The following is a 20,764-nucleotide window of genomic DNA, read 5'->3' as shown; positions in this document are numbered from 1 at the left end:
TCTCTGCCTGTCCCCTTCTTACGCTCTCTCTCTCTCTCTCACAAAAATAAATAAACATTAAAAAAAATTGCAGCCATGTTTAAAAGTGAAAATTCCTTACTTTATTTCTCTACTTCTGCTCCCTAGGAGTAATTCTGTGTAACTGTTCAGTGTGCCTCCTTCCAAATAATGTTTCAGGCATATAAACAGACTGATGAAGTTTTAAGTGTATATTTAAAATCGCTTCTCGGCCTTTTGGCTAAGATCAAGTGTAGTATCTGTTCTTATCAGTTTAAGTGTATATTTAAATACATGATTCTTTTTTTATTATTTTCTTTCTTTCCATCTTTTTTTTTTTAACAAAATTGGATTATAGTGTATGGTTTTGCAACTCGCAAAATCACGGATATCTGTTCATGGCTATGAATGCAGCTGAATGCTGCCCTCCCCCACTCTTTTCAGTGACTACCTGGCATTTTCCTGTTGATGGGAATTCATATTATTTATAATACTACAAATTATGCTACCATAAGGACAGAATATGTGTGTGAGTGTGTGTGTGTGTGTGTGTGTGTCCTTGTCCAATATATTCTCATCAATAATGTGCCTTTGTGGTCCTATTTGGAATTCTCCAAATTCTAGATAGAATGTAAATCTTTCTGGGAGAGAGAAGTGGCTTTTCATGGCCTTTTTAATTTGGAGGTTTCTAAATACTACTGGGGAATGAGCACCTTTTCAGGTGGTTATTAGTCATTTGTGTTATTTATTTTGTAAATTATCCATTCTCTATTGACTTACTTGTTTGAAGGCACTTTTATAGTGGCAATATTAATCCTTTGTGTATAAGTTGCATGAAAAGGTGCTCAACATCATCAGGAAAATGCAAATTAAACCACACTGAGATATCACCTCACACCTGTTAGAATGGCTATTATCAAAAGATAAGAAATAACAAGTGCTGGCAAGGACATGGAGAAAAGGGAAGCCTTGTGCACTGTTGGAGGAAATGCAAATGGTGCAGCCACTATGGAAAATAGTATGAGGTTCTTCAGAAAATTAAAAATATAATTATTATATGATCCAGCAATTCTACTTCTGGGTATTTATCCAAAGGAAATAAAATCACTATCTTGAAAAGATAATTAGTTTTGCATGTTCACTGCCCCATTATTTACAATAGTCAAGACATGGGAACAACCTAAGTGCCCATTAACAGATGAATGGATAAAGAAAATTTTATATATATATATATATATATATATATATATATATACACACATATATATGTATATATATATTATAATATATAAATATATATATTTCCATATATAAACATGTATATATACAATAGAATTTTATTCAGCCATAACAAATAAGGAAATACCACCATTTGCAACAACATGGATGGATTTTGAGGGCATTATGCTAAGTGAAATACTGCATGATCTCACACATGAAGTCTAAAACAAACAAACAAAAGCCAAACTCATAGATACAGAGAACAGATTGGTGGTTGCCAAGGGTGGGGGGCATGAGGGAATAAACACGGGTGGTCAAAGGTCCAGTTATAAGATACATAAGTCCTGGGGGTGTAATTTACAGAATAGTGACTATAGTTAACAATACTGTATTATATATTTGAGAGTTGATTAAGATGAGATTAAATGTTCTCATCACAAAAAAATGTGTAACTATGTGCAGTGGTGTAGGTTAAGTAAACTTATTGTGGTAATCATTTCACAATATATACATATATCAAATCATTATGTTGTATACCCAAAACTAATACAATGTTTTGTGTCAAATATATCTAATTTTTTAAAAAAGAATCCAGCTCTTTCCACATAATATTCTCCAACAATGACAAAATAACAACAAAGACAATAAATGTAATTGATAAATCTAATTGTGCACTAGGAACTGTAAGTTGGGGTAGGGCATCAGTACAGAGATCAAGAGGGCTGGAGTGGCCATAAGGTCTTTATGGAAGAGAGAATTTAAGCTGGGCCATGATGTGTGAATGGTTATGTGGGTTGTTAGGAGGCAGGACTATCCTTGGAATATCCACAGGATAATAAGACTGGCTGACTACATCCCAAGATGTATTCTGGAAGTAGGATGGTTAGGAAATAGTCATCTACAGAGAGATATTGCTAGTGCTATAAGAACAATGTATTTTCTGAATGTAAAGCTGGGGAATCCAGTCCTTCTTTAAAAGACTGGCTTTTTACTTCCCTTTACCCATAAGATGAACAGAGATTTGAGCTGGTGGTAAGATGTCTGGTAAACTGGAAGAGAAGTGCAGAGCTACTGTACTCTTCTTCTCCCTGCTGACTATTCAGAAAAAGTGGTGGCAGCAACCAGCTTGAGAATCCACCCATCAAAGTTTGAGATCTGCTAATCAGAATATCAAGGACTGGGTTTGAACAGTTTTTTAGTTGTGAGGGGTGTGAAGAGGAGATAGAGTCAGTATAGGAATCACAGAATGAGCATGAGGTCAAAGGGGAAGCAGTACCAGAAACTAAGGAAGTTTCTCCCAAAGTGACGATAGTCAGTAGCATCAGCCGTAGCACAGAAGTCGAAAAAAAGGTACTGGATAAAATCTGTTGGATTCGACATAAAGTTTTGGTGGCCAGGTTTTGTTTTGCCTATTATGCCCCTTCCTCCAGTTGGGAGCTGTTCTCTATCCTCCTCTCAAACACACACATATTTTGAACCTGATAGTTCTTGTGGTAGCTGCCTATTAGAATTGTGGCCAAAGTGGACAAGCACTCTAAGCCAACATTAGAATTAAAGTAGAAATGACTCTGAGAAAGGAACCACAGAACAGGAGGCCCAGAACTGTTACTGGCCATTTCTTGCCACATAGAGGAAACTGATCTACAGTAGGAGAAACACCACCAACATGCAGAAAGATATCGGGAAATGAGTGTGCTAGTGACATTTAAGTTTCTGGTTCCATTTCTGACACCCAGCTGCATGCCTATCCTTCTCTGGCCTATGAAACTAACTCCAGTATCATTCAAATAAATCCCCCTCTTCACATAAGCTACTTCAAGGTAGGTTCCTATAATCTGAATCCAAAAATAGTTGTGAATAATACAATATGGGTTTAAATGCAAATTAGTGGAATGAATTTCTACATGGGGCTATGTATTTTTTTTTTTAACTAAGTTGACAGGTCTACAACTGCTAATGGTGGATAATGGAGATGGCTTCACATGTGGTGACGTGGCAGACATTCACTAAATGTTCATTGACTTAAAATGCCTCTTCAAACATGCTCTTCTTCCTGGAATACCATTTCTACCTTCTAACTCACTGATCTATAAAGTTCATCCCATATATCACTTCAGCCAGGTAATCTTCCTTGATTTTCCACAACCCTTTTCCTCTCCTCAGACTGAGTTAGTGGCTCCTCCTTTGTAATTTCATAGCCCCTTATGCATAACTACCAAAGCACTTTAAAATAAAAAATAAATTGTAAATGTTGCTCACTTATCACTCTCTCTCCTTCACCCTTCCCTGCTCCTACCACAGGACTTCATTGAGCACAGAACCTGTCCTGTCTTCTTCTTTGTTATCTATAGCTTAGCATGTTGTGGGCAATTCTCAAATGTTTATTGGATAAGGGACTGAGTGGATAAAGCACATATTCATGTATGTGTGGAAAAGGGCTAAAAGCCATTCCGTCTCCAGACAAAGATTCTGTAGTTGTTAGTTTAGCAGCCAAACAATACTGGAATAAAGTTACTTGCAAAATATTGTTCTAGTTACAGAGGTATCCTTTAGTAGTATACCATTTGTTGTACTGGAGAGTTCCCATCGAGGGTTTTTTAGACATAACCTTCCAGATGTTTCCACCTTGACATAGAACTACCCAAAGGGAAATTATCTGCATAAGAAACTTTTCAGTTTGGTTGATTCCAGGATTATCCAGATAATTTTCTGGAACAGAAAGGTATTTCTTTTGTGCCTGAAGATTCATGTTTTCCCAAAAGAGAAGATAATATTATTCAACACTTTGGCTGTAGGACGTCATGGAAAAGAAGAGATTAATAAGTGAAGGGGAGGTGCTGGAGGATGGTAACACTCAGTCCTCAAAGGAATAAATCTTTCCACACGTCCAAATCCATTTCTATACTAATGTTACTTCTCAGTTATCTTCTTTGACATATTGTGGGTTTCTAACTGCTGCAATAAAACATAGTATTTTAGGAAATATGTCCTTTTCTTGTTCTCAGAAAGAAAGCAGAGCAAAAGAAAGCAATAAGGTGAATATTTTATGGAACTGAGAGGTGATTCCATCTATTACTTAAACACATTTAAGTTAACCTTCACATTTTTACACATGAGAAAATTGAGTTCGGAATGGTCAAGTAAAGTTTGCAACCAAATTTTACAGTTTGGATTACAGTAGGATTCAACTGAAATCTAATTCTAAAGCATAATCATTTTGTATTATGCCATATACCCCCTCAAAGAAACACAACAAGGAGAAAAATGCAAATATATTAGAGTTGTAAGCTAAAATTTTAAGCTCGAATACTTATTTAAGAGTGGGTATCCCTGGATGTATTTCAGGGGACTTTCCCCTTCACACTTTATATATTTCTTGGCAAATTTTCTTGTTTTTTAAATAAACTGTAGTACTTTAGTAAAAATAACAATAAAGAGATACTAAATTATGTATGTAAAACTAGATTGGTAAAAAAAAAAATTAATGATTATCTAGTGCTGGTGAGAGATGCAGGGAGAAAGGAGTAAGTACACCATACACTGCTGATAGGTAAACTGAGATGACTTTTTGAAGGGTAATTTCTTTTCTTAAAAAAAAAAAAAAAACTTTTTTAATGTTTACTTTTGAGAGAGAGACAGTCAGAGCACTAAGCAGGGGAGGGGCAGAGAGAGACGGAGACACAGAATCCGAATCTGAAGCAGGCTCCAGGCTCTGAGCGGTCAGCACAGAGCCTGATGTGGGGCTCGAACCCATGAACGATGAGATCGTGACCTGAGCCTAAGTTGGACACTTAACTGACTGAGCCAGCCAGGTGGGCAATTACAACACCTGCCAAAATGGTAGGTGTATTATTAGCTTTATCCCCACCTTATAAATGGGCTATATTCTAAAAAGTTCATTAGTAAGTCAATTATACAATAAACTTACCTCTGATCCAATTTCACTTCTAGAAATATAGCCTGCAGAAATATTTGTACCGGTACACAAAGATCTGCATGTGTGTTCACTGCAGCACTGTTTGTAATAGAAAGGGGTGGGGAGAGAAGAGAGGAGGAAGAGAGGGAACAGAGAGAGGAGAGGCGAGAAGAGGCTAAACTCATTAACAGGGGCTGATGAAATGTATAGTAAAACCGTATCACAGAATATGATATGATCATTAGAAGGAATTAACATCTATGTGCAATGCCATAAAAACATATATTTGTACTGACAAGGAACATACGTATAGGTACTGATGTGGAAAGTGAAATAAAATATAATTGAATGAAGAAAGGAAATGAATATATATGTGATAATAACCATTATATCATTTTAAAGTATGAATATAAGGTCTAGACACATAAAGAAATATGTATATACATTCCATAGTGTAAAATTACAAAGATTTAGTGACTAAAAACTCAGTAATTTTTATGTTGGTTATTGAAAGGACATTTGTATATGCTGGGTTAAATAAGATGTACTTTTATTTAACCTCACCTGTTTATTTTTACTTTATTTAATGTAGCTATTAGAAAGTTTAAAATTATGTATGTGGCTCACATTGCATCTCTATTGGACAGAATTGCTCTATGTACATACATATTATTTTCAGTTTGTCTGGCAGCAAGCTTCTATTTGTTCCTTTAATAATTTTAATACTAAGCTGATATCAATAATTAATGCCTGTAATTCGCAAATTAAATATTTACAATTCACTATAATCTGAGAAATTATACTGCTAATTTTTCTAAGGAAATTACTTTATTCTGTAGTCAGTATAGGAAAGAAACACCTTTTATCACTGCTCTATTACAAACCCTACTTATAGTCACTTAAAGCTTCCAAACTTTCTGCTCTCTTTATAGAGAAAATGTATACAAAACAAACATCAAGTTGAATAGTAAGTTTGTAAACTTCTCTAGATAGCCATCAAAATAGTCTAACAATGTAAGAATAGTCTCATTAACAATAGCTACTCAAATATTGCATAAATTCTGATCCATCAACCTTGTAGAGATGCTGGAAAGCAGTATAAACAATTTTCTTTGATATCTTTCCCCACTCCTTTTCAAAATATTTTTTCATTTGAATTCACTGCCAATGTCAATCACACTTTAAGTTCTCTTCTATTGTAACTGTTACATGAAATAAACACCTAAACGTGCCTAGCACACTGGCAAAAGATTAATAAATGTTAGTGAGTTTTAATATATTAGCCTTATCCCCACCCTACAAATGGGCTATACTCTAAATAAAGTTCATTAGTAAGTCAATTGTTTAGAACTTGACATGTATTTTCATACACACAGCCATCCATAAACACACATATATATTCACATGTACATAAACATACACATGTGTACATATAACTTAAAATAATAAATACATAATGCACATATAATTTAAAAGTACTGTTTCAAGATCTAGATACATATGCCACGAATAAGTTTCTGCTCTCTGGTATCAGAGGGACTCTCTTCCCAATTTTCTAAAGCACTCAGGATACTCTTCAACATATAGTAATCACTTGACAAATTATTGGCTAATTCAGTTGTGCATGTCCATTCCAGATATTTTTGTTCTGGGGGTTATTTTTGTATGAAAAGAAGAAAACATAAGATAATATCATAATAATATACCTTCTTATATTTAGAGGGCTTTACAGAAAAAGGCTAGACAGAATTTGGCATGAGAAGACTGAAGTAGGTTCAATTTGTATAAATCACAGTAACTTAGCCTCAGTGTAAGAACTTTCTAATACCAAACTGTTGAACACTGTGGTGGCTTTTAGGAGGTCTTCTTTGGAAAGTATGGAATTCGTTTCTGGAATATCAGAAGGCTGCATATCTGGACCATATTATTTTGCTCCCACCCTTCAGAGTTACCTTAATTAAACTGATTGGTGTTGCGGGCTCAAATTTTTAGGCATGGCCACCATAATGAGCTAACCTTAGGGAATAATAACTCTATCTGTTACGGAACTATTAAGTACTTTATGCTCCCTATGTGAACCCCCCACCCCATGAGGAATTTCTAAGTGAAGTGTTAGAGGAAACAGGGTTTTTTTTCCCTAAAAATAAAAAGAGTGGAAACAGGCTTTTTAAATTGGCTGTTAGGAAGCTTAGAGACAAGTGGGAAGTTCAACTGTAGGAACATAGTAGGCTTCATGGCCTATATAGTTGTTTTTTTTCACCTAGATCTTAACTTCCTTCTCTTATAGGATCTTTATTTATGAAGTTCAGATTCTCACTAAATGTTAAAAGTACATAAATCTATTTATTTATAAACTGCCTCATATCCTTTATGAATCAATGTAGAGGAAGAATAAATGTATAATTAAGCTTTTCTCTTTTGCATCATATAATTAATTCCTCAGTCTCTATGTCAAAATATCTATGTAAGAGAGCTACCACTTACTCCTTGAACACATAGAAATATGGCAATTTATATGTGGAAGAAAGCTAAGGACTATTCATGATTAGACTTTGACTATGAAAAGTGTTTGATTTTTGTATTTACATATATTCATTAATTGCCAAGAAGCGAAAGGCAACCCCACATGGAATGCCGAATATACAGAATATTCTGTTTCCCCCTTTTGAAATTGGTATAGAATAGACACTCCAATTTGTTCATTTAAGATCCATGACCAAATAATCTCTTTTTCCCACATAAATATTATTTTTCATGAGCAGAACACTTATACCACACTTATACCTACTAAACCAGGGTTTTATGTGAAAATGATTTCAGAGGGCATTGGAAACCCCAGGTTTCTTTTCGATCCTCCAGTGTCTTTAGAAAGCAATTCCTAAGCCACCATTTCCATCACCCTTTTAATCTCCGTAAATTGTTCATAAGAGCTGCATCAAGGCAGTCTGCCATCAATTATGTCCACAATGGCAGCTCAATCATATATGTACTACACCAATTATTCTAAAGAAATATTACATTTAAGAGAATTAACTATAGAAAAAATCACTGCACATACCAGAGAACTTACAGAAAAATAAAATGTCATATGTGAAAGTTTTATTCAGATCTTTCAGAATATTTTATAACAGGGCATAAACACAATGTGTTGTGCTATGCACAACATTCAGCCTTAACATACGCTTCACAGTTCAAGATTTATTTATGCCATTAAAAAGTGAACTTTAAACGATTATAAGCTCAATTTTAAACTTCCTTTCTTTATACTGTGTAATTTTTAAAAATCTTTCAGCCATTGAAGTTTGCCATTTATTCTTATGGTTAAGTTAGGGTTTTTTTTAAATTATTTTTTAACGTTTATTCATTTTTGAGAGAAAGAGAGAGACAGAGCTTGAGCGGGGGAGGGGCAGAGAGGGAGACAGAATGTGAAGCAGGGTCCAGGCTCTGAGCTGTCAGCACAGAGCCCGACACAGGGCTCCAACTCGTGAATTGTGAGATGACCTGAGCAGAAGTTGGACACTCAACCAACTGAGCCACCCAGGTGCCCCAAGTTAGTTCTGTTTTTTAAACTTTTTTTTTTTTTTTTTGGATATATATGCTTTTTATTTTGGAAGAGATTTTGAGTAATCTATTTCTTCTATTAGATAATTATATATTATACCATATATCAGTAAGTTGCTTTGATTCAAACTGGTACTGATTTTCTCAAGCAATTCTTATTTGGCATTTTTCACCGAATTCCAACAGTTTGTAGCTTGTAGCACTTTTGTAAAACTTCTATTATTTCTAGTTCTGTTTGAACCAGTCTGAATGACCTTTGCAGTCTTACCTGTTGTCATTCCCTGTGTGGTAAATCAAACTACATTTTAAATTTAGTGCTGTACTTCATTTTCCAGAACTTAACAAATACTAGGTTTACTGAAGAGTCAGATTCCATTATTCGTTTACTTCACAAACTTTATCACTCAGTTCTCTTTATGGCATTCAATGTTTGGATAAAGTAGATTAATGAAATTATTTATATATATTTTAAAAGCAAATTACTGAACCAATAATTAAGTTGTTTAAAATCTACCCAAATTCATACTGATTTATGAAGCAAACACTAGCCTAGAATGCAGATACATACAACTATCTGTCAAATAGCTCATCATTAGCAGGACACAGGACAAACTTGGGCAGATTATTCTCAAATTATATTACTGTCATAGTTACTTTTTCTAAAATGTATTTTGTAAAACTCTATTAATAAATGCAACAGATAAACCATTTATTAAAATATCAAAAATTGGAATTTCTCCTTCAAGTGATGGCAGCAAATAACCTAATTACCTGACTTAAGTGTAAAGACTGATATCTTCCTTTATAATTACAATTCAATTTATAAATGTAAGGTGACATACACATTTAATGGAATTTGCTGTAAGAGATTTTACATTAAATTCACTGAGTTCCTTAGATATGGAAGAACTGAGAGCATATGAGAGAAAAGTTATAAAAGTGCATATTTTTAAAACAGATATATATATTCACTAATGGGGTATGTGTAGAGATAGGGTTAAATCTTTATAATGACTAGCTCCTCCTACAAAATAATAAATAGAAATGTGGTTTTGCCTAAAATTCAAAGGATTCTTTTTTTCCTATAAAAAAAGCTATTTAATGACATTCCAAAACATGTGAAAATATGTCAAAGGTATTGTTCAATGGAAATGCTATTATATTCTAAAAGGTCTTAAACATTCTATGTAAGCAAGATACATTCTAAGTAAGCTTGTTTTTCAGAAATAAAAAATATATTTCAATATTGGCATTGTTTCCCTGATCTAGTATTTTATTACTTACTCTAAAATATTTTTTTAAACACACAAAAATTCAAATTTCTAGCTCAAGCTCAAAATCCTAGGGTAAGAGAGTTATGACATACTAGTCAATTTTCATGTATTTACATCCCTAGGTAGCCTAATGTTATTCTCTGTTACTATAAAACCTTGTTGTACATCTTGACCCCAGGAAGGGAGGCTTCTAGTTTTTGCTTTTTAGGAATCATTTAACCGGACCTCCTTATTATGATTATTTCAAAAGCAATATCTTTAACACCTACTGTTCATTCTCACATTGTATTAATAACCATCTTAATTTAAAATATATTCATTGGTCAGAAAACTATCTTCAATCTAAAATATCTGAATCTCGGGGCGCCTGGGTGGCTCAGCCGGTTAAGCATCCGACTTCAGCTCAGGTCACGATCTTGCGGTCCGTGAGTTTGAGCCCCACATCGGGCTCTGGGCTTATGGCTCAGAGCCTGGAGCCTCTTCGGATTCTGTGTCTCCCTCTCTCTCTGCCCCTCCCCCGTTCATGCTCTGTCTCTCTCTGTCTCAAAAATAAATAAATGTTAAAAAAAAATTTTTAAAAAATCTGAATCTCAAAGAGTAACTCAAGGTATTTTTAATTGCAGAGTTTGCATTTGGTGAAGCAAATATGAAAGGGTGACTGTAGGGATGAGGTGAGGGGTGTCAAGTTCTCTAGTTTCTTCCTCTTGTTCTCCCAGAGAGAGGTTACCATTTCTCCTCAGCCCTAGTGTCGAGCTCCCAAGCTGCATTTCTGTGTACTGTGGAGAGATGGGCTGAGGGTTCGGAGAGGGAAGCATGGCAGGCAGGCACACAGGTACTGCAAAATCCTACCTCTGTGGTACCCCGTTGGGAAAGGGGGAGAGAAGCAACAAAGTTGCATAAATCCAAGTGTAAAGTTATCATAAAAGATTGAAAATAATTGAAATGAACATTTAAAACAAAAGATTTTTATGATTAAAAAGAAATGAGGACTAAATTTCAGAAATTGATGAAATCAGCACTTTTCAAGATTTTATTTTTAAGTAATCTCTACACCCACTGTGGGGCTCTAACTTACAACCCTGAGATCAAGAGTCCTATGCTTCACCGACTGAGCCAGTCAGGTACCTCAGAAAAAAAATGTTAAAATAATTTTTAAAAACTTTTATGTTTTATCTGTTTTGTTTCCTCTTTATAACCTCAAATTTTGCTACAAAGTACTATCCTGACATGTTTCTTTATTCCTTCCCAACTGCAAGGATGGCATTTTAAAGTTACCTCCACAAAATAGGCATCCTATTAACCAAATTATTTCACGATTATTTTAAACTAATCACAAATGCAAGTGTCTCATTTCTAAAAGTCACTTATCTTCTTGAATGTCAAGCAAAAGTTACATTTTCAAACACAGTCTGTCTTTATAAGGAAATTTGGGACACATTAGAAATCTACTTGCTAGACAGAAGAGCAACAACCTAGAAAAAACACATTTCCCTTTAAGTACTGGCTGGATATATCAGACGGTTTCTCAACAGCTCGCAGGCCCCTTTCTCTGAGCTTCTATCTGACAAGAGCAAATCCCAAATTTGGAAAAGGCTTCTACTTCAGATTTTTTTTTCCCAAATATCTTTGGCCCTAAGGGTAATGGACACATCAGAGATTTTCAACAAATGCCACATTTTTGTGAAGAAGCCAAGAGATCTTAAACTTTTTGTCCAGAAAATTTTCTCTCTCTGCCACAACCCATTTATCAAGTTGCCAGTGTTAAATGGGATTTGTAAAATTACAAAAACCTAAACTATGAAAAAGACAAGGTACCAAACCATACAGAACATGCTACCTCTAGTGTGTAAAATGGTCGTATGCTTCAAATTGTACAGACTACCCCAGGAGAAACAGGTAACAATGCATCTGAAAAGAGAAAGTGAGAGGCTAGAGCAGAGCAATGGGAGGGCCCTCTCTTTTCACTGTATTCCCTTTGGTGGTATTTGCTTCCCACCCCCCACCCCCCGCCGCTGCCCTGTGTGCCAGCATTGTTTTTAAGGAAAGAAAAATCCACCCCCCCCAAAAAAAATCCTTAAAAATACATTTCCTGTGAAATCCAATTTAGTCAATAGTATTTAAGAATCTACCGAGTATAAATTTCCATACATAACTTAGGCAGACAATAATCGGATGAAGTGAATTTGATGAAAAGTTTTAATGGAGTATCAATTGGACTGTTTTAATCTGTCTGTATATGAATGTACATATACATCCTCCAGACTACATCTACTTTCAGAATCATAATTTCTAAAATGAGACACAAATAATTGAGAAAGAAAAATGTTAAAGATTATGGATTTTTTTTACCCCACAACTACTGACTTCTAGTGAAGGAGTAATATTCAGGGCATCAAGTTCCCCAGCAGCCAGAAAGTAACTCTCAGCAGAGAGCCTCCAGACAGGATAAAGTGGGTTTTTTTATTTAAAAATGGGAGCCTTCCATATGTAAATGAACCCGTAGTAGGAACAAATACAGTTGAAAAACAAAATAAGCAACAACTAGATGTGAACTGCTATCCTGTGGTTCTATAACAAACTACACAAGGTGAAGTATACAGCGTGAACAAAGAGTAAATAATTATCTGGAAAAAAATCTTATTAAACACTTTTTCAAGTAGGTAACTAATCACATGAACATTATGACACTAGGTTTCATTTCTGAGACATGTTTGAACTTGAAAAATAAAACATAATGGTTCACAACAGACTTTTTAAATCCATAGATGCCCTAACACAAATATTTTTACTTACCTTGTTGTCGCTGAGAAAAGTTTGAAATGAAAGATTTTCTATTTTTTATTTAAGCGAATACAAGTAAACAATACTATTTGAATTAAACCAGAATTTAAAAGCCAAACTGCAGTTTTCAGGATTCCAGCAATCACAAGTACACATGTAAATGCTTCTTTGTGTGTCACTAATTTAAAAAAATGAATAGGCAATTCCAGTGCAGGTGAGGATGAAGACCTAGCCCAAATGTTTCATGTTCAGGAAAGACCTGTAAAAGTCTGTGAAAGTAACATCATGTTAAATTGTAGCAATACTGATCTTGCCAAGTCAATTAACTGACAACTGCAAACAATTCATGTAACTTCGCCTTTCCTTCTTTTAGTATTTTAAAATACTACTCTACACACTTGCCTGGTTGACACTTTGTCCTCATAGATGACCATACTGATCCCTCCCCATACCCCTTAGCCCCACAGAGGGCAGATTCTTTGCAAAACTCACTGAAATGAACAAAACAAAGATTAAAACAATAAGAGCAAAGCTATGGAAGACATTCCAACCAAAGGGCTGAAGCCAAACAGGAAAAGGAATAGGTAGCACTGTTCTTGCCTTCAAGACATGTACCCTTAGGTTAAACTGGAATCATTTTCACACATCTTTTTCTTCTTCTTAAACAATAAAATCTGGCTTAAGAAAGCATTCTCCTTGTTTTCCTTTCTCTTGCCCCACCAGTATCCAGGAAAACTTAAAAACAGTATCTTCATCTCCCCATTTTCATTTTTTTTTTAACTGCAAGGTTGTTTTCAAAATTTAGACAATATGCTTTACACACTTCTTTTGTCTTATTCTTTGCCATGTTCAGCATTTGGTGGAGAGAACTTAGACTAAGTTCTTTGCTCTGCAGGTAAATTTGCAAATTAAAGAGTGACAAAGTTGGTTTTTTTTCTTAAATCAGTTTATCTATGGTTTCATATTTTTCAAAAGAAACTATCATTTTTACCTGGTTTCTGTATCCACTTCATATTCCTTGAAGAGGTTATGTATTTTCTGACAACAAAAAGACCCCTTTCAAACAACTAGAAATATTTAGGTTTTCAAGGTTTTTTTTTTTTTTCTTTTCTTTGATCATGGTAGTGATAGGAGAATAAACCCTAAGTTGGATATTTACTTGACAGCCAGAGAGGGAAGGCGGGAGGGAGGGGAGAAGGAAGAAAGCAGCAGCAACAGCAAAGGGAAAGAAAACTGTGATGAACTTTACATGTGCAAATTGAAGACGAAACAGCCCAAGAAATAAAAATGTACTCTTTTTCTTATCCAACCTCCATCCCCACAGATAAAAACAGAATACTTACAAGTTAGCATCTGTGTATTTGTGGGTGTCTCTGTGTGCATGTTTTCTCTCTTCTTTGGATTTGGCTACTTGGAGCTAATTTAGAAGTGCCTGTTTGGTTACCCGCAAAATGACGCTTAAGAGTCTAAAGATGCATAAATTAGAAGCCTTACAAAGGCAGAGGGTGGTCATTGTACCTCATCTCTTTATGCGCTCTTATGGTGGGACCCAAGAGCCTTTTTTTTTTTTTTTTTTTTTTTTAACACTTTAGATGATGGCGCGAATGAGAGGCTGGTCACCGGGGAGGACCAGGAGAGCCCTGCACACCCCCCTCCAACTCAGCACCACATCGCCGCTGTCCCAATATACCGGACTTTGCTACAAAGTCCCTTTTGGAAAACTGCGGTCTGGATGGAAAGAAGCGCCGAGTCCTCGACGTCAAGCCTGGACGCCGACCTCAGAGTTTTCTATTTCTGGTGCTCGAGGGCTGGGGTAACTGCCGGGGATCCAGGCGGGAAGGATGGAGAAAGCAAAGGGGGGTGATGTTCTCAAGAAACACCCAACTGCCCCCTTTACCTTTTTTGCCTCCATTACAGGGGGTGGAGGGTAGAGAAAAAGATGTCAATGACCATTGTTTGCTCGTTTGGGATGTTGCTCCGCCCCCCGAGTCTGTCGTAAACCTGGCGGCGGACTAAAATAAACCCCAGATCCCGCGGCTCGGGGGTTCGCCGCGCCGCCGACTCCTCGTCACAGGCGCTACCGCCGCAGCCGGGGTGGCGGCGACGAGCGGCCGCCGCGTCCCGCCCGCGCCCGCCCCGGGCACCCCTACCTGGCCGTCCGCCGAGCCATGTCGTTGAGCCCCAAGCACACGACGCCCTTCTCCGTGTCCGACATCCTGAGCCCCATCGAGGAGACCTACAAGAAGTTCGGCGGCGCCATGGACGGCGCGCCGCCCGGCCTGGGGGCGCCCCTGGGGGCCGCGGCCGCCGCCGCCTACCGCGCGCCGCCGCTCGGCCCCTCCTCGCAGGCGGCGGCGGTGGCGGGCATGCAGCCGCCGCACGCCATGGCGGGCCACAACGCGGCGGCGGCGGCGGCGGCGGCGGCCGCGGCGGCGGCGGCGGCCGCCACCTACCACATGCCGCCGGGCGTCTCGCAGTTCCCGCACGGCGCCATGGGCGGCTACTGCAACGGCGGCCTGGGCAACGTGGGCGAGCTGCCCGCCTACACCGACGGCATGCGGGGCGGCGCGGCAGCCGCGGCCACCGGCTGGTACGGCGCCAACCCGGACCCGCGCTACTCGTCAAGTGAGCGGGGCGGGCAGCGCGGGGACTGAGGGCAGGCGGACGGCGCGGGCTTTGCCTGTCACCGCCCAGGTCGCGCGCGCGTGGCTGGGGGTGCTGGGCTCCCGGCCGGGGGCGCGCGGGGCGGGGGGTCCGGGGACCCAGCGCGGGGCCCTGGGCCGCCGGGCGCGCGGAGGGTGCTGGGACCCAGCCGGGGGCGCGCGGAGGGGGGGGGGGGTGTCGTGGGACCTGGCGGGGGGCGGGGGGCACTAGGCCCCTGGGCGCGCGGAGGGTGCCGGGACCCACCCGGGGTCCCGCGGGCGTCGCGGCCGGCGGGGTGTGAAGAGCGCGGAGCGGCGGCGGGAGCGGGCTCCCGGCGGGCCTGGCGCTCACAGGGCTTCCCCTCGGGCCCCTCCCCAGTCTCCAGGTTCATGGGACCATCCGCGGGCGTGAATGTGGCCGGCATGGGGTCGCTGACGGGCATCGCGGACGCAGCCAAGTCCTTGGCGCCGTTGCACGCGGCGGCGGCGGCGCCGCGAAGGAAGCGCCGCGTGCTCTTCTCGCAAGCGCAGGTCTACGAGCTGGAGCGGCGCTTCAAGCAGCAGAAGTACCTGTCGGCGCCCGAGCGCGAGCACCTGGCCAGCATGATCCACCTGACGCCCACGCAGGTCAAGATCTGGTTCCAGAACCACCGCTACAAGATGAAGCGGCAGGCCAAGGACAAGGCGGCGCAGCAGCTGCAGCAGGAGGGCGGCCTGGGGCCGCCACCGCCACCGTCCCCGCGCCGCGTGGCGGTGCCCGTGCTGGTCAAGGACGGCAAGCCGTGCCAGAACGGTGCCGGCACTCCGACACCCGGCCAGGCCGGACCGCAGCCGCCGGCCCCGACGCCGGCGCCCGAGCTCGAAGAGCTGTCGCCCAGCCCGCCAGCGCTGCACGGCCCGGGAGGCGGTCTGGCGGCCCTGGACGCGGCGGCAGGGGACTACGGCGGCGGCGTGCTCGGCGCCAACCTGCTCTATGGCAGGACGTGGTGACCGCGCGGGCGCCCCGGGTTGGGGTCCTGCCTGCGGCGCGGAGGGTGTGCAAGGAACTTCGAGAACGGATGGGGAAAACACACCGAAGCGGACCCTTGTGTACGCGACTATCAAAAACTAACGAATAGGTCAAGGAGAGGGGCACGCTCTGGACCTCTCCGCTGGGGGTTGGGGGACCGCGACGGCCCTGGAATTGAATAATACCACGCCAGGAGACTGAAGTGGTGATTTCTTCTTTCCAGAAGTTCCTAAATTATTCGAAAGCTGGCTGTGTCTACATCCACCACGTTCCTAACCAAAGCTCTCAGAGTTTTAAAAGTAGGAAACGTTGTTGGTGTTTGTAGCTCTAAAAACCAACCCAGCTTTAACAATGAATGCTTTTTTGGAGTGGAACTTGAGAGATTAATTTTCAAAGGCCTCCCCCTTAAGTGCAATTTCATTAATGTTTGATTGAAAGTAAATTGTAGCTCAAGGTGGATCATGCACATAGCAACATTATTGCAGGGGAATCATTGCCATTTAGGTAATAGAGAAATGAAATAAAAATCAAAACATTGCTTATATGCATTGATAACAGCTTTTTAAATTTAATGCTGATTTTAGAATGTTTTAATCGTTATTTGGCGAATTAGTGTTCCTATATTACCCTGAAAGAGGATATTTCCTTCCGTAAGATTGCAGCTCATTATAAGAAAGAAGGGTTGCAAACTACTTTTTATGTGAAATCTGGTCTCACAGATCAACTGATAAAATAAATGCACGCTATCCTTTCATAGACAAATTATTTTCTTTAAATTATTTGCTTGTCTGAATTTGAATACCTTACCAGAATACTAGAACAAGCAAGCAAATTTGCTAAAATTGACATCAATTAATCTATATTTCAAAGCATGTCAAGGAGAATAAAGTGATTTATTGAATTGTAATCAGAATGTAAAGAATAAGAAATATTTACAATCTTCCCACATCTCGAACTCAATAGGGGTTGCACACCGATCTTGTTGGTGTTTTATTGTACAAATAATGTATTTACTCTTTAATATGCCAATTTATATTTCCTATGTTTCAAATGGATATTTAAATATAACTTAAAAGAATCCGAAGTATTTTTTTTGTAAAAGTCAAGTGGTCATTTCTTTTTCACTAAGTTGTACAGGTTTTATTTTGGTTTGGCTTTTTTTTTTTTTTTTTTTTTTTTGCACTTTTTGGCATCACATGACAGTGCAGCTCAGTTTACTCACAATTTAAATAACTGGTATTGGAGTAAAAACACCAAAAGCAAGCTGAAGGACTTTAGTTTATATAAAATGAATGAAAATTATAACATGGATAAAGCATGATTTATAAATGATAAACAAATGGTTGCCAAAGACCCTAAAACTCCTATACATTTGAAGTTTTAGAATTAGTTTGAGGCTGAAACATTTCATTTCACTTCATTGTTCAGGTGTTTTTTCTGAATGTGCAAAGTGAATCCTATGGAAGGTGTTTTAGAAATTAAACATGCACTTTCTTTAAACTGTATTTTACATAATAAGTAATAGTAATCATAAAACTCCAGTCCCTTTGACAGAGGGGAAAAAGCAACCACTGAAGAAACAAGGGGATCAGCCTTTATCAAAAGTCTGTGAATGCATTTTTGGAAAAGAACTAATTTTTTGAAAACATTTTACATGAAAAATAATTTGAGCAGAAAATAATACTATGAAAATGGTGCAGTCACACCTAAAGAAAATTCTCCCAATTTGGGCTTTTGCATATTAATTGAATTAACTTTTAAAATGTTTGCCAAGCTAACATAACTATTTTTGATGTGCCAAGTTTCGAAATGTTTGTTTATATTGATTTGGTTTCCTCACAGTAGTACCAGAATTTTGAAATTTTACTTCCAGAAAACATGTTCCAAAAGTCCACAAGATTTGCAATATGTATATATATTTTACAGCCCAATACTTAACAATAATAGCTTATGGACTAAAGGCTCCAAGTAACAAAGAAAATAAGTCTTCATGGACAGTTTTTTCCCTTGATATAATTTATTTCTAGAGCAAAGAGTCTCTTAGACTAAGTGAACTCTGAATCGAAAAGAAAAAACAGCCGCCTTTATACAGTATTTTCTGAAAGTGTATTTGCTGTAGGCGTATCTTTTTCCTTTCAGCATTGCTCTCAATAGTAAGGGAACCACTGCCAGAACTAACTGCTGCAGATGGCTTGACGTTCTACACCCAGAAATGCACTGAGTTTATGTGTGCACATCCTGAAATTAGGATAGGGTTTGGTTCTTGAAACATTAAAATAGAAAATGTTTTTGCTAAAGAATTCCACATTCTGATTAGCGCAAAGCAAGAGCTTTTTTTCCTTCTTTTGCAATTAGTGCTTTGCAGATCTTTTATAACAACACAAATGGCCAGACTAGGTGAAACTCATTAACTGAAGAGGAGGATAAGTGTCTTCACAACCAAAAGGGAGGGCCCGCGCAGGGTCTGAGTGGAACAAAGCCCCCTTAAAGTTTAGCAGAGGCCACAGCAAAACTTGGTTCCAGAAATGCTAACTGCAGATGTGGTATTTTTTAAAAAAATGTTTTGGGGTTGTACAACAAATTTATCTTTTCCAGTTGATGCACGGAAACAAAAACCCAGAATCAAAGTTTCAGAAAGGAACAGCAGGGATTGCAGGTACTTTTTTTGTAATCTGTGTCGGGATGCAAATTGAACCACTGGGTGTGTGACAGTGCAGTGTTAAAGGACACAGGAAGGGTGTTTTGTATATGGAACTCGTGGAGGGTGTAACCCAGTTGTCTTCTATTTAAGGCTTTGCTCAGAATTAAAACCTAATGGTCAGAGCAAGTAGTCAATCAGACTTTTATCAACACAGATGTTGTGTTCAAATTCCATCCTGCTATCAGTTGTTTACTTTCAATTTAAAGCAAATCAGAGAATCCTGTTCATTAAGTGCAAGCACCTTCCAAAGAGTTGCTTTGTTAGGTGAATTGAATACTGATTTAGAAAGACTTTTGGAATAAATTTGCGAACCACAATCACATAAAGACCCACGGACTGCATTGTTAGATATCAGTTTGTGCATAAAATAATGCATTATGTAGTGGCAAGACAAATTTCAGATGTTCAAAGCATAAATGATGTTGCCCAACTGTTTAATGTAACACTAACGTGTGAGGACAAACCCCTGTATGTTAACTATTTCAGTCCAGTTTTTTTAAAATGCTGCTACTTCCATGTCCAAACCCAATGAGACAGAGAGTTAGGAAACATTTTATTAAAAAAAATTTTTTTGGAATAGCCTTTTACTGCTAGTGAAACTGGTGAACATCTGGAGAAGATTCAGAGAAAATGGCAGATGGGAATTGCATTCACATCCCTTCAGGAATTCCCTCTCCCTAGTAAGTATTGAGATAATTTTGTAATTTCAAGATTACTTTTATTATTTTAAAGTTGGGACGTAGTGGAAGCTTCTGGGAGGGTTTTTTTGGTTTCACTGTTTTTGCTTTATACATTATCTGCAATTGGATAAAATGTGTACCCAAAACTGAATGAAAGACCATTTTTTAAAATCCCTTGTAACCTCTATTTCAGTCATTGTTTAAGTGACTTCTAATAAAGGTTTAACCACTAATACTGCCTAACTCTAAGTTGTGCAAACTTAGAGTTATTTTGCAGTAGTGAATAAGCTCTATTCCCATTTCAAATACAAAAATCATACCATGTTCTCTTTTGGCCCTCATTCCATAAATACGAAATTCGAAACAAGCAACACAAGCAGTTAACGTTACGCTGCGTGGAGGAAAAATCCATCGAGAACGGGCCGTTTGTCATTTTATTGTTTGTTGACTTTTTTCCTGGTCAGTAATAGTAGGACAGTCGATCGCCAGGAACAGTGTGGCGGGATCTCAGCTCCATGATCCTCTGGGGCGGTCGGGAAGAGGTACCGGACTAGCCGGACGGAACCAGCCAGCTTTCTGCCGTCCGGAACGGGGAGTGTTGACTCATCAGACAACGTCTAAATTTTAGATTTCTAAGTTTAGCTCACTTCTGTTACGTTCAGACTTAGAACTTAAAACTGCAGCCTTGGAAGAAGATTTCCATCATCTCTTCACGGGTCCGGTATTTGCATTCGTGCACTGAACTGAGAAGGCGAAACGAGCTGGTTGGGGAAGCTTCGGCGCCGCCTCCAGGAACCGAGGGCGGCTGCTGCTGCTGCTGCAATGATCCGCTTTGGGCCAGGCGGGGGCCGCGACACACAGGCCACCCTGCGGGTCGGGGGTCTGAACTTTCCCGTGCCCGCCCTGCTTGAAACGGCGGCTTGCGGGGGAGGGGAGGCGGGCCGGAGAGTGGCGGGACGGGGGACTCCGGCGGGCGGGGCCG

The 20,764-nt window shown here is 39.4% G+C and overlaps 1 protein-coding gene and 1 pseudogene across 1 annotated transcript; both read left to right on the top strand.

The window, feature by feature from the left end:
• The first annotated feature begins 218 nt into the window (after positions 1 to 218).
• LOC122216774 lies at positions 219 to 315 on the top strand (annotated as a pseudogene).
• Positions 316 to 14,906: 14,591 nt separating this feature from the next.
• Positions 14,907 to 16,382, top strand: NKX2-4 (NK2 homeobox 4). The gene is made up of 2 exons (XM_042930174.1): positions 14,907 to 15,375; positions 15,772 to 16,382. The coding sequence occupies exons 1-2, from the start codon at positions 14,919 to 14,921 to the stop codon at positions 16,380 to 16,382; spliced, it is 1,068 nt and encodes a 355-aa protein (XP_042786108.1). The 5' UTR covers positions 14,907 to 14,918.
• Positions 16,383 to 20,764: the final 4,382 nt, after the last annotated feature.

This window comes from Panthera leo, chromosome A3 (genome assembly GCF_018350215.1).
Source record: "Panthera leo isolate Ple1 chromosome A3, P.leo_Ple1_pat1.1, whole genome shotgun sequence".
Lineage (NCBI taxonomy): Eukaryota > Metazoa > Chordata > Mammalia > Carnivora > Felidae > Panthera > Panthera leo.
This window is presented reverse-complemented; position numbering and strand designations above follow the sequence as displayed.